The following is a 17,568-nucleotide window of genomic DNA, read 5'->3' as shown; positions in this document are numbered from 1 at the left end:
TCTGACAATTTCTGGAGAGTTTGACATTTTGGTTAGAAAAAAAATCAGTCTATATAAGCACATATTCAAAACCTGAAAAGAATGCATTGATAACTTTGAAATGTATACCAAAATCGACAAAGTATAAGTACATGTACCTGGGTGTCCCTCTCGTAAGTGGACACCATGATGACTGTTAAAGTAATGAATGACCTGAAAAATCAACAAATAGAGGAAGAGACAAACTCAAGTTATACGTGAATTCAAACCCAAAGCAGGCAGACAAGAGACAGCAGATGAAGTGCAAAAGGTTTAGTCAACAGGGGGTGGTTCACTGTGAGTAACCAGAGTCCTCCAGTGCAGGCTAATTGAACAGGGTTGAGTCAGAAACCTGAGCAGATAGGAATAAACAGTGGCAGCGCAGGTATTGCTGGGCTTAGTTCAAATACAGTAGGTTGCCAGATTAGGAACAGCTGGAGGATGCTCCGCTTCATCACAGGCATGCCTGCAGTCATTTAGCACACCACACCCACACACACTCAAAAAGAGGATGTACCAGTCTTGAATTCTCGAATGACAGCAACAGGTTCATAGGCACAGACGACTACCACAGCAGGCAAGCCCTGAGGTGTGGGTTTTGCAAAGATGCCCCCTTGAGATAGGCTAGCAGAGTACCGGGGTGTATCATTCAAATAGGCATCATGTTCACAGCTGATGGATTAAAGAACCCAAGCCCTGATTTTAATGTCCTTGAGATAGTGATGGTGAGATGAAGCCTCATAAGGCTTCGAACCATTTCAGGCAATTGGTGCGAGTAATGGTTCATTTCTTAATGCTTGATGTGCACATGAAACCACCTGCTGGCCTTGGATATAATTACTGGCAGCTGTCGTGTCTTCGTGTGTGATCCATTCTGACATCTGTTTTGGCCCTTGGAAATGACTATGTACTACAAAAAAAAAGGTATGACCAAATAATTAATTGACAAAGTGTATGATATATGTGTATATGTATACATGTATGTGTATATCTCCCCACCTATATATTTGAATAAGCTCACTTGAAAAACCTCACGCTTTTAACTCCACCCACTAACTGTCAATCAAGCGCCCATACATTCACAGCGCCCAGCCAATCACGACGCATCTGCCAGAAGGAATCACGTGAACAATATGGCGTAAGGCATCAGGCATCGAGGCTTTTTGTTGCAGTTAAGCCTTTCGTCCACATGACAACGCGGATATTCGGGATGAAAACGCTGGCCAAAGGGAAGTTTTTTGAAAAGTTAGAGTGTCTAAACTGTTTCAGTTATTTAAGCTATGACAATTCATCTTATTTTATTGATTAAAACTTGTTTCCATCAATCAGTAGTCCAGTCAGAGGTGAGGCGCAGCTATTTGCTGCTGCACTGTGTGTCCTAAATAATTTTTAACCAATTTTTAATGTCAGGTTGCTAATTTATTGGCAAATGTGACACTCTGACTTGTAGAACTGACTTTAACGTCGTTGCCTCGCCCCCGTGAACCTCACCATATATCAGACGTCATCATTTCCGACCCCTCTCTCCAATGAAGCAAGCCTTGATAGGCGCTTTGCGAAAACGCCCCTCCCTGACTCAGCACACACTTCGAAGCCTCGATATGAAACGTCACATCACTACCACGAGGGATGTATGACTTCACCTTCCAGGTGAGAAGAAGATGCAAAGCAACGGTGAGAATAATTGAGTCTTGTTGTTTTTTTCGTCTCTACATGAAAATCTTCGAGTTTGTAAAATACATTTTGCATATAACATTTAAGTAATATACTGTATAGCATAAGAGCTATAACAAAAACTGTTTACAGTAATACTACAGATTCTCTGCAGGGTATCCGACAAGAAACAGAAATGTCTGTCTCTACAAGTAATTTGATAGTAGACTGCTTGAGTGGGAAAGAAATACAATGTAGACAGGGACAAGGCCAGGGAAGGAGAGAAAGAGACAGAGCTGCAGATGGGTCAGATAGAGTTCAGTCTATCAGCGGTCTGGAGTTCAGATCCAGCTACTGAGGGGTGAATGTGTGCTCAGATTTTCAGGCTGCGTTCACAGACTCCTAGGTTGCTGTCTTCAGTATGTATTCCCCACCTATCAATGCACATAGACAAAGGCAGTATCTTGCATGCATGTTAAGGTTCAATGTTGTATGAGTAAGACGAAGAAAAAAATGAGGAAGGACAGAAGCTCCAAAAGTCATTGATGTAACTCCCTTTTAACGAAGAGAGAAAAATAGCCTCCGCAGTCTAGGCTTATAGCAATTTACCATAAGGAATATACAGTACAGTATCCATTTGTAAATCATTGGGTGCTTGGATCAGCAACTTCATTTTGATTTTTCAAAAAAACACCTGAAGGACACGGTACTATATCAGTAGGGAAACAGTTTATTGGACTAACTGAAGCTGTGAAATATGCATAAAAATAGAAGACATTTTGCAAAAATTTGCGCACGCTTATCATTTTGTTAATTTGAATACCTGTAACTTCTTAGAACTGGTTATTTGGAACACAAAATTAGCTTAGTGAGTTGATCAAGCATTGGCTGCACTTATCTATGAGGTGCAAGATACAGTACAGTATTTACAGTGGCCGAAATGCATGTTGTTTTCCTCTTTGAATCTACTGTGAAGAGTGGAAACATGAGGGCCTGAAAATGACTGTCACATTCTAAGAGCACTTCAGTGTAAGATGGAGCCAAAAAACATTACTTTCTCCACACAATAGAATATGACTCCCAAATAGCAATTCACTTACTCTCACTCACTTACCTGAGAGGCATTGAATTAAGGACCCAGGTCTTTGTCTGGTTTTCTAGAGCTCTGCTGTTTGAATTATGGAGGATGACGAAGTGTCTGCTGAAGCTCTTGTACAGTACACCATCTTCAGGTTACACTCTGCTTCTCAGTGTGCTTGCTCACAGCCCCAACAACTGTTTATGTCTCTGATCCAGCTCTGCTACGGAATTATGATTAGTAGCTTGATATTACAGAAGGCATTGAGGGAGCATTTCTCATGATTGCAGTCCTTATTACATTTCTGCTGGCCAGCAGGCACTTTGGTTTTTCACTAGAGTTAGTGGCTGCTGAGTGCCGAGGAAAATGGTTGCTGATTTCCCTGAAAACTTGACAGGTCTGATAGGTACCCTCTTGGTAGTTGACTCTTTGGGAGAGCTGAACCTTGATGTGTCAACTTGTAACTGGGTTTGAAATTCGAGCCATTCTGAGATGTAAAGGAGTTTTTCTTGTGTTACATTGAAAAATGCTATATAAATTCTCCTATGTACAGGAGCTAATGGGGGCTGCGGTGGTGGCTCAGTGGTAGAGCGCACGGTAGAGCGGGTCATCTAGTGCTCTAAGATCAGCGATTCAATTACCGCTCCCGCTCAAAAAACGCCCAGAAGTGAGCTGACAATGGGAGGTGTCAGCTCACCTCTGAAGCACTGTTAAGGCACCCTTGAGCAAGGGACCTTCCCCCTTACAAGTTGCTCATTTAGGGTGCACCACAAAGGAGCTGCTCGCCACTACCTCCCTCTGCATGAATATAGGCCCCCTGTGGGTGTTTGTTCGTTCAGGGTTTGTACACACTAACATATGCATGTGATTGGATTTGAATAACTAGAGTGTGCTCTTAATTTCTCTTCGGGGATTACATTCATTGTCTCCAGAATGGATTGCTATGAACATTGTTTTGTAGCCATTTTAGTACCACAGGAACATATGATCTGGACTGAGCCATTGAATTAAAATACTGTACTCTTTTTGCATTACAGGTGTCCTTAAGCGATGCTGCTGTGGAAATGAGCTCATTGGATGTGCTTCAGATCCTGTCATAATTATTACAGACATTGTTTGTCCTTTGCTTTTGTCAATCTTCTTTTCCTTTCGGCTTTTCCCTTCAGGGGTGGCCACAGTGAATCAATTGCCTCTATCTAACCCTGTCTTCTGCATCCTCTTCTCTCACACAAACTACCTTCATGTCCTCTTTCACTACATCCATAAACCTCCTCTTTGGTCTTCCCCTAGGCCTCCTGCCTGGCAGTCCAAAACTCAGCATCCTTCTACCTCTGACTTTATCTCCAAAACCTCTAACATGTGCTGTCCCTCTGATGTACTCATTCCTGATCCTATCCTTCCTGGTCACTCCCAAAGAGAACCTCAGCATCTTCATCTCTGCTACCTCCAGCTCTGCCTCCTGTCTTTTCCTCAGTCACACTGTCTCTAGACCAAACAACATCGCTGGTCTCACCACAGTTTTGTACACCTTTCATTTCATTTTAGCTGAAACTCTTCTATCACACATCACACCTGTCACTTTCCTCCACCCGTTCCATCCTGCCTGTACACACTTCTTCACCTCTTTTCCGTACTCTCCATTGCTCTGGACTGTTGACCCTAAGTACTTCAAATCCTCCACCTTCTTGATCTCTTCTCCCTGTAACCTCACTCTTCCACTTGGGTCCTTCTCATTCACGTACTCTGTCTTACTCTGGCTAACCTTCATTCCTCTCCTTTCCAGGACAAACCTCCACCTCTCTAGCTTCTCCTCCACCTGTTCCCTGCTCTCACTGCAGATCACAATGTCATCTGCAAACATCATAGTCCATGGAGATTCCTGTCTAACCTCTCTGTCAGCCTGTCCATCACCATAGCGAACAAGAAGGGGCTCAGAGCTGATCCCTGATGCAGTCCCACCTCCACTTTGAACTCCTCTGTCACACCTAAAGCACACCTCACCACTGTCTTACAGTCCTCATACATGTCCTGCACCGCTCTAACATACTTCTCTGCCACTCCAGACTTCCTCATACAATACCACAGTTCCTCTCTGGGCACCCTGTCATAAGCTTTCTCCAGATCTACAAAAACACAATGCAGCTCCATTTGGCCTTCTCTGTACTTCTCTATCAACATCCTCAAAGCAAATACTGCATCTTTAGTACTCTTTTTTGGCATGAAACCATACTGCTGCTCACAAATGCTCACTTCTGCCCTTAGTCTAGCTTCCACTACTCTTTCCCATAACTTCACTGTATGGCTCATCAGCTTTATTCCTCTGTAGTTACCACAACTCTGCACGTCTCCCTTGTTCTTAAAAATGGGCACCAGCACACTTCTCCTCCATTCCTCAGGCATCTTCTCACTATCTAAGATCCTTTTGAACAACCCAGTCAGAAACTCTACTGCCACCTCTCTCAGACACTTCCAAACCTCGACAGGTATATCATCAGGGCCGACTGCCTTTCCACTCTTCATCCTCTTCAATGCCCTCCTCACTTCATCCTGACTAATCTTTGCTACTTCCTGGTCCACAGCAGTCACCTCTTCTAGTCTTTGTTTTCTCTCATATTCCATGTTCATCAACTCTTCAACGTGCTCTTTCCATCTTCCCATCACACTACTGGTACCTGTCAATAGACTTCCAACCCTATCCTTAATCACCCTAACTTGCTGCACGTCCTTCCCAACCTTGTCTCTCTGTCTTGCCAACCTGTATAGATCAGTCTCTCCCTCCTTACTGTCCAACCTAGCATACAAGTCATCATAAGCCCCTTGTTTGGCCTTTGCCACCTCTACCTTCATCTTACGCTGCATCTTCCTGTTCCTGACTACTCTCCTCAGTCCTCTCAGTGTTCCACTTTTTCTTATCTAACCTCTTTCTCTGTATACACCCCTGTACTGGCTCATTCCACCACCAAATCTCCTTATCTACTTTCCTTCCAGATGACACACCAAGTACTCTCCTACCTGTCTCCCTGATCACATTACCTGTGGTTGTCCAGTCATCTGGAAGCATGCAACACTCTTCCTTTTTTAGCTTCCACCATTTCGTCTTCTGCTCTGCCTTTGCCCTCTTCATCTTCCTCACCACCAGTCATCCTACACACCACCATCCTATGCTGTTTGGCTACACTCTCACCTACCACTACTTTGCAGTCACTGATCTCTTTCAGGTTACACTGTCTACACAAGATGTAGTCTACCTGTGTGCTCCTACCGCCACTCTAGGTCACCCTATGTTCCTGCCTCTACTGGAAGAAAGTATTCACTATAGCCATTTCCATCCTTTTTGCAAAGTCAACTATCATTTGTCCTTCTGCATTCCTCTCCTGGATACCAAACCTGTCCATCACTTCCTCGTCACCTCTGTTTCCTGCACCAACATGTCCATTGAAGTCTGCTCCAATGACAACTCTCTCGCTTCTCGGTATGCTCTGCATTACTTCATCAAAGTCCAACCAGAATTTCTCCTTCTTCTCCAGTTCACATCCTACCTGTGGAGCATATCCACTAACAACGTTGAACATCACGCCTTCTATTTCTAGCTTCAGACTCATCACTCTATCTGACACTCTTTTTACCTCCAGGACATTCCTAACAAACTCCTCCTTCAAGATAACTCCTACTCCATTTCGCTTCCTATCTACACCATGATAGAACAACTTGAACCCTGCTCCTAAACGTCTAGCCTTGCTACCTTTCCACCTGGTCTCCTGGACACACAGTATGTCTACCTTCCTTCTCTGCATCATGTCAACCAACTCTCTACCTTTTCCTGTCATTTTTCCAACATTCAACGTCCCTACTGTCAGTCCTATACTCTTGGCGTTCTTCTTCTCTCTCTTCCTACGATCACACTTTCCTCCTCTCTTTCTTCGACGAATAGTAGTCCAATTTCCATCGGCATCCTGTAGGTCAACAGCACCGATGGCCGTCGTTGTTAACCTGGGTCTCGACCGATCCGGTATGGAAGTCATAGGTTTGATTCTCATGTTTGATTTGGCAAAAGTTTTACGCCGGATGCCCTTCCTGACGCAACCCTCTGTATCTGTATTTATCCGGGCTTGGGACCGGCACAATAAGACACTGGCGTGTGTCCTCTTGTGGCTACATTCCCTCCGCTTTTGTCAATGTTAGCAGTAATGATAGTTAATTTACTGTGAACAAATGTACCTATAAGCTAAATAAGACGCTGTTATTGAAATCTTTTCCTTTTTTTTTAACCTCACTAGAACATTTCCATTTCCAACACAGGCTAAATTTAACAATTTAATAAATACATTCTGAAATTGAAGAAGTTTCTTTTCCACCACCACAGTAGTAGTAGTAGTAGTAGTAGTAGTAGTAGTAGTATTTTGAACAGTGTGTGATACAAAACAAATAAGCACAAAAATTAAGAAAATAGACTGTTAAATATCAATCCCAATCATCCTTGGGTAATCATGTGTTCATGTTCAAATGATCTGGTTTTAAATGGGGGTGGCATGGTGGCCCAGTGGGTAGCACTGTCCCCTCACAGAAAGAGAGTTGCGGAATCCTTTCTGTGCAGAGTTTGTACATTCTCCCCTGTGTGCATGGGTTTTTACCGGGTTCTTACCACCTCTGAAAAATATGCACTTTAGGTGTATTGATCATTTCTAAATTCACTGTAGGTTGGGAATGTGGGCATGAATGGTTTTTCATCCTGCACCACTGACATGTCTGAAGCGTACCCCGCCACTCGCCCATAGTCAGCTGGAATAGGCTCTTTTATTGTAACCCACAAAGCAGAAAAGCAGCTGTAGAAGAAGCGATTACGGTCTTCTCACCTACAACAAAAAGGGTGGATATTGTGTATTGAGAGATTTTTTTTTTCAATGGTTATTAAATAAATATGATCTGGTACTGTAAAGTGTTCTGATCTTTTTCATTCAGCTTTGAGTCTCTATGTTGTTGTGCAATCTGTTGCAGATGTGACTAACTTGAATATGTTGTTAAACACACAAGTGTGTGGAGTAGAAATGTAAATTTAGATGATTTGTAAGATCATTGTTCCAGATAAATAAAATTGACCTTACAAAAGTGAATTTATTATTAGAGTTTAGTAATTTAGTCTGAAATAAAATAAAAATAGTAGTCCAGTAAAATTAGTGGAAAGACATGAACAAAGATTTGCATTTCTTTCTCTTGTAAATTTTGTGTGAAATCTTCTTAAAAATCCAAGGCTGGTTGTTTCCCAGTGAAATCCTGAATTGTTAGCATTAATCCATAATGATATTTGATGAAGACATGCTGATAATCTCTTTAAGGGTGACATTTTTGGATACATCACTCAAAAAATTGCTGCACCCCCACCACTGTAGGTTCAACCAGGGTCTAGTGCAGGACAGAAAATAATGTGAGGCACCTTTTTTCACAGCCATCAATGTTTACCTTTTCACAACAATGTTAACCTGTGTTGGCTCTTGTTATACGCTGTTAACATAAAAGCTGACAGATAACTTTTGTGACAGTTTTGATTCTCATTCATCCGATTCAGGGTAATTATTGAAGGTTGACTCAGAAGGAATTGGATTTTTGTTTAGGGAAGTAGGAACCCAGTTAACACTTTTAATTTGTGACATCTTGGAACATTTTCTTCACATTGTTATTTGGTAAAGATGCTCTCTCAAAATCCATTGTAAACGATTGAAATATTGGTTTCTGAGTCTCTCCATCTATCCATCTAGCAGGAAAACCTAGACTTCCCTGTCCCCAGACATCTCCTATTGCTCTTTTGTGGGTTCCCAAGGTGAGCCAAGAGAGAAAGCCACTCTAATTAGCAGCTCTTAGGTCTTCCTTGAGGCCTCCTCCTGAAGGGACATGCCTGGAACACCTCCCTAGGGAGGTGTCCTGGAGACATCTGAAACAGATGCCCTAGCCACCTCAGCTGGACCCTCTTGATGTGAAAGAGCAGCAGTTCTACTTGGAGTTCCTCTCTAATGATGAAGCTTCTCACTAGTGATGTGACGCTAGGAATCGAAGCTCCGAAGCATGTGCCGAGTAGGAGAGGGGCGTTCCCGCGAAGCGTGTATCGAGACTTGCTTCATCCAAGGGATGAGCTGAAAAGGATGACGTCCGAAGCATCGCCAGGCAGTGAGGCTTCGGGCGTGACTTCCGTATCGACGCTTTCATCACTGGAACGCCCCGCTACGAGGCTGATACCATGTGACTGATTCGGCTTGTGATACGTGCATTAACACCAATATAAATCGATCACACTCCATTCAGTATGTGGTTGTTTGGTGGAGAGTTGTGATTAGCTAGTGTGGAGACAGTTCGGAATTTGGATAGAGTCAGACATATTTTGGACAGAGGTATAGATGGTGTGGAGAGAGTTGGGGTAGGTGAGAATCAGGAAATGGAACCTGCCAAACTGGAGAAATTGTTGTCTTTCATTTTTTTAAATATAATTTTATATATACTTACATATACTATAAGTATATATGAATATACATTATATATATGCTAATTTATAAATTTATAAGTATACCGTAATATCCGCACTATAAGGCGCACCTAAAAGCCTAAAATTTTCTCATAAACCCGTAGTGCGCCTTATAATCCGGTGCGTCTTATATATGGATTAATATTCATATTAATATTGGTAAACAACATGATCGCTGAAAAAAGCCGGCAGTCTGGCCACCAGTCATGCCGCACTCCGCCACCAGAGGAGCACCCTCACGAGGCACTCGGGCCTACGCCCCCTAACAACGGTAGTCAAGGGGCGTCACCGAAGTCCCGGCTCTGACTGAGCTGCTCTCAGATGTTAGAGCAGACTGTAGGAAAACCGGTGGTTACGTAGCAAAACATTAGGAACTTTCAACAATTATATTAGTAAAGTTTGACTGACTGATCTCAGTATTTCCTAACTATTTGACGTCAGAAATAACCCACTTTAAACCTAACTGGTCTTAAAAATGCTGAACTTCCAGCCTTTTCTGAAATTCCAAGAGCAGAGTCACTGCTAGACAAAGGTGCCAACTGGTGTGCTGCAATTGATTTACAAATGTAGTTGATAGCTCTGGGCGGGCGGTGGAGGGGCGCATTCAGGGTTGTGTATTCTGTGTGGTATCGTGCAATACACTCCCCATCCAGCTGTGGCACTGCACTACAGTATTGAATGTGATAAATGCATGAAGAAGAAAAAGTAAACACGTAGTGAAAGTTACGGATTGTGTCTGTTCTGCTATCTACTTCCCTCCATCTACATACACAACATATTGGCGATGAGGATGGCTTGTATCGGAATCTCACAACCTCCTGCTTTGTTTGAAACCCCGGGTGAGCCTACAATGCTGTATACGACGTGGATACAGATGTTCGAAAATTACCTGCTAGCACTGACTAATAATGACATGCCGGACAAACGAAAGCGCGCACTGCTGCTTCACTGTTTAGGCACGGAAGGTCAGCGGATCTTTCGGAAGGTCTTTCCCTCCCCAACACTGGCACTTCTTACAAATCCGCCTGTGATGTGCTTAAAACTTTCTTTGTGCCGAAGTTGAATGTCGTAGCTGTGAGGAGCAAGTTCCGTCAGAGTGCACAGAGACCTGGCGAAACGACAGTATAGTACATTGCTGCATTGAGGGATTTAGTAGTTAACTGTGACTTTGGTACTTTTGCTGATGATATGATTAGGGATCAATTCATTGAGAAGACGTCCTCTATGAGGATCAGAGAACGCTTGCTGTTGGAAATGAACTTAAAGCTAGAGAAGGCGATCGCTATTGCTATACAAATCAAATCAGCGATGGCAGAAGCTAAGGCTATCGCCCCTGTGCACGTTCATGACGCTACTGTGAAACTCGTGCAGCCGAGAGGTGACGGTGCACACAAAAAGCGTTTGGGCAAAGTCTCAATCCACAGTTCAAAACAAAACCTGCCACGTTGTGGATCCAACTCTCACCTAGCAAACAACCCCGAATGCCCTGCTAAAAAGGCAAAATGTAATCACTGTGGGAAAATGGGACATTTTAGTAAAGTGTGCCGTAGCGTAGTCCCTACGCAATCAGTGCGTGAAGTTGCTGTTCCAGACCTTACCGTGTTGCATGTAGCCCCTACAGCTGCAGTCTCAAAGCACCTTACCTGTACAGTTGGTCTTCTTGTTAAGGATGAACAGCCTCTTAATACTGAACTGCTTGTGGACACTGGTTCAGCTGTCTCCATTCTTCCAGAGAGCATCTACAGACAGTCTTTCATGCACGTGCCTCTCTCAAAGCCTACTGTACGCCTGGTGACCTACATAAAGAAGCCGATTCCGGTACTGGGCTGTCTTCAACTTACTGTCACATTCTGCAACCAGAGCGCACAAACCGACTTCTACATTGTTCCCGATGGCAAACCACTGCTCGGAATGGACCTGTTCACTGCCCTGCGCCTTCACATTCACGATGGGCAGATTGCATCACCTGCTGCATCCGTGGTGAGTCACACCGTCAACACCGCCAATGCTTTAGGCGTTGCCACTGGTTTCATACACAAAGTTAAGGTACGTGCAGATGTGCCTCCAGTCCAGCAGAAGCTATGCAGGCTCCCATATGCTGTGCGTGACAAGGTGTCGGAGGATGGCATCATTGAGAGAGTGGACTCATCTCCCTGGGTATCGCCTCTGGTGGTCGTGAGCAAGAAGACAGGTGACCTTCGTGTTTGTGTGGACTTACATGAACCTAACAGGGCTGTGGTGATCGACAGTCACCCTCTGCCACACATTGAGGAAGTTTTCACTGAGCTCCGTGGCACTACAAGGTTCTCCACGATTGACCTACAAAATGCATACCACCAAGTGCAGTTACATCCAAGCAGCAGAGATCTTACCGCTTTTATAACACAAGATGGACTTTTTCATTTCACGCGGGTGTCTTACGGCCTGGCCTCAGCACCCAGTGCCTTCCAACGCATGATGTCTCAGATCCTGGCTGGTGAAAAAGGCGTACAGTGCTATCTGGACGACATCATCGTCAGTGGGGAGACGCCTGAAATACCAGATTGAACGCCGTTCTTCACTGCTTACAGGAGAGTGGGCTGAAGCTCAATGCAAAAAAATGCCACTTCAGAAAGACTGAGCTGTCCTTCCTTGAGCATCTCATCTCTGCTTCTGGCCTTCATCCAGACCCTAGCCACGTACTGGCTGTGGTTGAAGCTCCCCCTCCACACGACGCTCAATCTCTACGGTTTTTCCTAGGCCTGACCGCGTGGTATTCCAAGTTCATTCCCAACTAAGCCATGCTTGTGGAACCTCTCCGTGCTCTACTCAGACAGTCTGCTACTTTCCACTGGTCTGAGGAGGCGCAAGCCAACTTCTGCAAAGTAAAAGAAATCATCACTACCAGTTCTGTCGTGACAACAGATGCGTCAGACTATGGCATCGGTGCTGTGCTGACACAAATGAAAGGCGACACTGAACAGACCATTGCATTCGCTTCCAGAACACTTACTGCATGTGAGCGCAACTACTCAACAGTTGAAAAAGAGGCTTTGGCATGCGTCTGGGCGACCGAAAAGTGGCGTACTTACCTCTGGGGCCATCACTTCACTTTACGGACTGATCATAGCCCTTTGACCACTCTACTTGCAACCAAAGGCCTTGGACACGCAGGCATGAGAATAGCTCGCTGGTCTGCTCGCCTGCTGTGTTTTAACTACACCATCGAATACAAACCGGGCCATGAGAATGTTACTGCAGATTGCTTGTCGCGCTTGCCTCTTCCCATCACAGATGACCACGAGGAGATGGAGCTGGAAATGGTGGCTGCTGTGTCCCCTGACTTCGCTGCAGTCACAGCTGATGAGCTCTCCAGTGCCTGTGATACATGCCCTGTGCTACAGCAAGTGTAACACTACATTCAATAGGGATGGCCTCGTACTGCAAAAGGCCATGACCCCCTCCTCGTGCCATACTTCCGTGTGCCATACTTCAGGTTTTTTTAATATGCATGTTGACTTCTTTCTAAGATGGCAAAGTGATCAAGTGATCAGCTTTTCTTGATGAGGCTCAGAATGGCTTATTGACATAACAATAGGGGCCAGTCAGGATGTCATGAATGCAATCATTACTGCCTCAGCAGCACGGCTCTATCTAGTGGAAGGATTGCGCAACTACAGCGGCTGCAGTTTATCAAATACATTTCATTTATTTTTATTGTGTGCGCCTTATAATCCGGTGCACCTTATATATGAAATAAATTATAAAACAAACAAATTATTGAGGGTGCACCTTATAGTCCAGTGCACCTTATAGTGCGGAAAATATTGTACTAATTTAAAAAACCAAATAAAATAAAAACCAAAGATGTCACAAAATCATAATCACTGGCCATACATCAATGTTACAGAAGAGCAATCATTGTCCCAACCCCAACCACCCTCCCCTCACTGTGCATGCATAGTTTCTTTTTCTTCATGTCCACATAATCACTTTCCATACTGCCTGTATATATATATATATATATATATATATATATATATATATATATATATATATATATATATATATATGTATATATATATATATATATATATATATATATATATATCCATCCATCCATCCATCTTCCACCGCTTATCCGGAATCGGGTCGCGGGGGCAGCAGCTTCAACAGGGAGCCCCAAACTTCCCTTTCCCGGGCCACATCCACCAGCTCTGACTGGAGGATCCCAAGGCGTTCCCAGGCCAGTGTTGAGATATAATCCCTCCACCTGGTCCTGGGTCTGCCCCGAGGTCTCCTCCCAGCTGGACGTGCCAGAAACACCTCCCTAGGGAGGCGTCCCAGAGGCATCCGCACCAGATGCCCAAACCACCTCAACTGACTCCTTTCCACGCGAAGGAGCAGCGGCTCTACTCTGAGCCCCTCGCGAACAGCAGTGTTTCTCACCTTATCTCTAAGGGAGACACCAGCTATCCGCCTGAGAAAGCCCATTTCAGCCGCTTGTATCCGCGATCTCGTTCTTTCGGTCATGACCCATCGCTCATGACCATAGGTGAGGGTAGGAACGAAGATTGAATGGTAGATGGAGAGCTTTGCCTCTCGGCTTAGCTCCCTCTTTGTGACAACAGTGCGGTAAAGCGACTGCATTACCGCTCCTGCTGCCCCAATTCTCCGTCCAATCTCACGCTCCATTGTTCCCTCACTCGTGAACAGGACCCCAAGATACTTAAACTCCTTCACTTGTGGAAGGACCTCATTCCCCACTTGGAGAAGGCATTCCACCAGTTTCCTGCTGAGGACCATGGCCTCAGATTTGGAGGTGCTAATCCTCATCCCCACCGCTTCACACTCGGCTGCAAACCGGACCAGTGAGCGCTGCAGGTCACAAGCTGATGACGCAAACAGGACCACATCGTCTGCAAAAAGCAGTGATGCAATCCTCAGGCCACCAAACTGTAAAGCCTCCTCACCACGACTACGCCTCGATATCCTGTCCATGAAAATCACAAACAGAATTGGAGAAATACTGATCATTTCCAGTAAAAGGGTGAACAAGTCAATCAAATAATAATAATTACAATAATGAGAATCAGTGGTTGGAGACCGCTGATATAGGGGTAACGGGATACAATGACACCTGAAATGTGTTCCAGATGTCCGGCCTACTCCACAGTCTGGTTTTCTTTACGGTTACTGCAGAAAATCAAGCTTCACAAAGACAGGAGGTTGGAAATGGAAGCAGGGTTTTCGATACTTTTTGGGCAATCTTAGGATAATCTGCCTTGACTTTAATTCAAAACACTGGCGCGGTTGTGGGCACTTCATTGTGTGGTATAGTAACCTGTCACATGACCGAGACCTGTCAAGGGGGACAGACACATGCATTCATCTGTGCGTCATTCCGCACAGATGTCACTTTTCAAAATAAAACATCTTGCGGACTCCGAAATAAATAAAACAGAAGTAATGTAAATTATTTTTTCTTTCTGTGCGGCCCAGTACCAAATGACCCATGGACCGGTACCCGTCCGCGGCCCGAGGGTCGGGGTCCACTGCTCTAGGGGGTATTCACATGTGTTTTGTGGATTTGGAGAAGGTGCTCGGCTGCTTCCCATGTTGTATCTTACGGAAAATTCTTGGGGATTTCCATGGACAGGATATCGAGGCGTAGTCGTGGTGAGGAGGGGTTACAGTTTGGTAGCCTGAGGATTGCGTTGCTGCCTTTTGCAGATGATGTGGTCCTGTTTGCGTCATCGGCCTATGACCTGCAGCACTCACTGGTCCGGTTTGCAGCCGAGTGTGAAGCGGCGGGGATGAGGATTAGCATCTCCAAATCTGCCTTCTCCGAGTGGGAGATGAGGTCCTTCCACAAGTGAAGGAGTTTAAGTATCTTGGGGTCCTGTTCACGAGTGAGGGAACAATGGAGCGTGAGATTGGACGGAGAATTGGGGCAGCAAGAGCGGTATTGCAGTCGCTTTACCGCACTGTTGTTACAAAGATGGAGCTAAGCCAAGAGGCAAAGCTCTCCATCTACCGTTCAATCTTTGTTCCTACCCTCACCTATGGTCATGAGCGATGGGTCATGACCGAAAGAACAAGATTGCGGATACAAGCGGCTGATATGGGCTCTCTCAGGCGGATAGCTGGTGTCTCCCTTAGAGAAAATTTGAGAAACACTGCTGTTCGCGAGGGGCTCAGAGTAGAGCCACTACTCCCTTGCGTGGAAAGGAGTCAGTTGAGTGGTTTGGGCATCTGGTGCGGATGCCTCCAGGGCACCTCCCTAGGGAGATGTTTCTGGCACGTCCAGCTGGGAGGAGACCTCGGGGCAGACCCAGGACCAGGTGGAAGGATTACATCTCAACACTGGCCTGGGAACACCTTGGGATCCCCCAGTCAGAGCTGGTTGATGTGGCCGGGGAAAGGGTAGTTTGGGGTTCCCTGTTGAAGATGCTGCCCCTGCGACCCAATTCCGGATAAGCGGTGGAAGATGGATGGATGGATAGTTATATCTTAAAGTTCTTTAACCTTTAATTTTTTCTTCCCACATGCAATAATGGAGGTATGATTATATATAACCTGACATTTGTCTTCCCTCTTTCATCATTAACTGGATTTTCTTGTTTCTGTACTGTACTTCTCCTCACCAGTAAGGAAAAGGAGCGCCGATTATGTGTTCCAGATTTCCCAGAGCCATCAGATGTCTACTGGCAGTACATAGACCTCCTGACCTTCATACTACTTTACATGCTGCCCCTCATCATCATCACAGCATCCTACACCACGGTGGCTTGCCGACTGTGGCGCCACAATTCCATTGGTGACACCACAACAGCTCAGCACACTGCCCGGAGGAGAAAGCGCTGGAGGACATTGGCCATGTTGCTTCTGGTGGTCGGGGTGTTTGCTGTCTGCTGGTTGCCACTCAACTGCTACGTAGTTCTGCTGTCAAGCCAGACCATTAATTCTTCTAATGTCCTTTTCTTCTGCTTTCATTGGCTGGCTATGAGCTCCACGTGCTACAACCCCTTCATTTACTGCTGTCTGAATCCCACTTTTCGGCAAGAGCTGAGACTCCTCTTAGACCTGTGCCAGAGGAAGAGGAGGGTGGTGGTTGAATTGGAACCCGAGCTCTGCCCCGATGCTTCTCCACGTCACAGAGTTGCCTGGCCTGACACCCACAAACCTTCAAGGCCCAGTCATGCTTTGGCCCCTTCTGCCCCTTCTAGTCAGTCCCAAAACAAAAAATATACAGATGTGCTCCTCACCACCAGGCAAGTGCTCACTGGAAGAACTGACATTCTCTCTGTGGAGCCCATTGTTGATGGAAGCTATCTTGAAACAGCAGCCACGATATGAGATATTTTTAATCAATTTCTAAAGAGGAAGGAAATCTAAAGATTTCAGAGATGTATAGTTGAGAATTTTACATTATATACAGTATATATATCTGCCAAATGAGATATTGCTTAAACAGAAGAAACAAGGCATAGTGATTTTCCAGTAGTTTCCATTTTTCACATACTGTATGTGACACTTTTTACAAAATTATTTGATGCATAACAATTTCTGCCCATTCTCTACACATACATATATCATAACTATTTGCCTACATTTATTTGCCCACCATTTGTATTTAGCAGCTGCTTTTGAACTTGAAACCATATGCTCATGTGAGTTGCCCAAAACATGTTATGACATGCTAATATTTTGATGCAACTGCTTTTAATATTTTCTTCCAGTTGATTTAACAGCTAGTGATTAGCAACAAAGTGCACTCATCTTCTTGAAGCTCCCTGAAACTAAAATGAAATCATCACATAGTCATGACTGTATTTGTCCATGAACAAATGGGCTTTACATCAATGTTTATCCACTCTGTGTATGAGCCAATTATCTCAGTGAACATATCAGGACTTCACGCTCTCTCAATTGCTCATGCATTTTTTCTTGTCATTCATTTACAGCTACATCCAACAAAGCTAATGTGGTGCACCACATTTTAAAAACTTTTTCCTTTTTTTTTTTGTTTAAATGGGTCCCCCTCCCAATCTACCTCCCTTATCCCTCCCAAATATTTGTTGTCTGTGGGCTCTGTCATTCTTTGTCAGTTGCTCTTCACACCCAGTGGTTTTTGGTTCAGATTAGGTCTCAAAACTGTCTCAGCTTTGTATTTGTAAGACTTGTTTTTCTGCAGAGATGAAATGGGAACACATTTTCTGTTTGAAAGACTGACAAACGAAATTCAATATCTACTTACACTGCAATATGCAGATATAAAACAACATGACTCTTCTGCTAAGTCCTTTTTAGCAGTTGATCTTGTCAT

General features: G+C 44.6%; 1 protein-coding gene across 1 annotated transcript in view; it reads left to right on the top strand.

The window, feature by feature from the left end:
* gpr83 (G protein-coupled receptor 83) overlaps positions 1-16,598 on the top strand; it is a 39,923-nt gene extending 23,325 nt beyond the window's left edge. The window contains exons 4-5 of the mRNA XM_068321170.1: positions 15,890-16,471; positions 16,514-16,598. Of these exons, the coding sequence (XP_068177271.1) occupies positions 15,890-16,471; positions 16,514-16,598 (667 nt within the window). The remainder of the gene's footprint in view (positions 1-15,889; positions 16,472-16,513) is intronic.
* The last annotated feature ends 970 nt before the right edge of the window (positions 16,599-17,568 follow it).

The sequence above is a fragment of the Antennarius striatus genome, chromosome 8 (assembly GCF_040054535.1).
Source record: "Antennarius striatus isolate MH-2024 chromosome 8, ASM4005453v1, whole genome shotgun sequence".
Lineage (NCBI taxonomy): Eukaryota > Metazoa > Chordata > Actinopteri > Lophiiformes > Antennariidae > Antennarius > Antennarius striatus.
The sequence above is the reverse complement of the archived record's forward strand: the minus strand, read 5'-3'. Positions and strand labels throughout refer to the sequence as shown.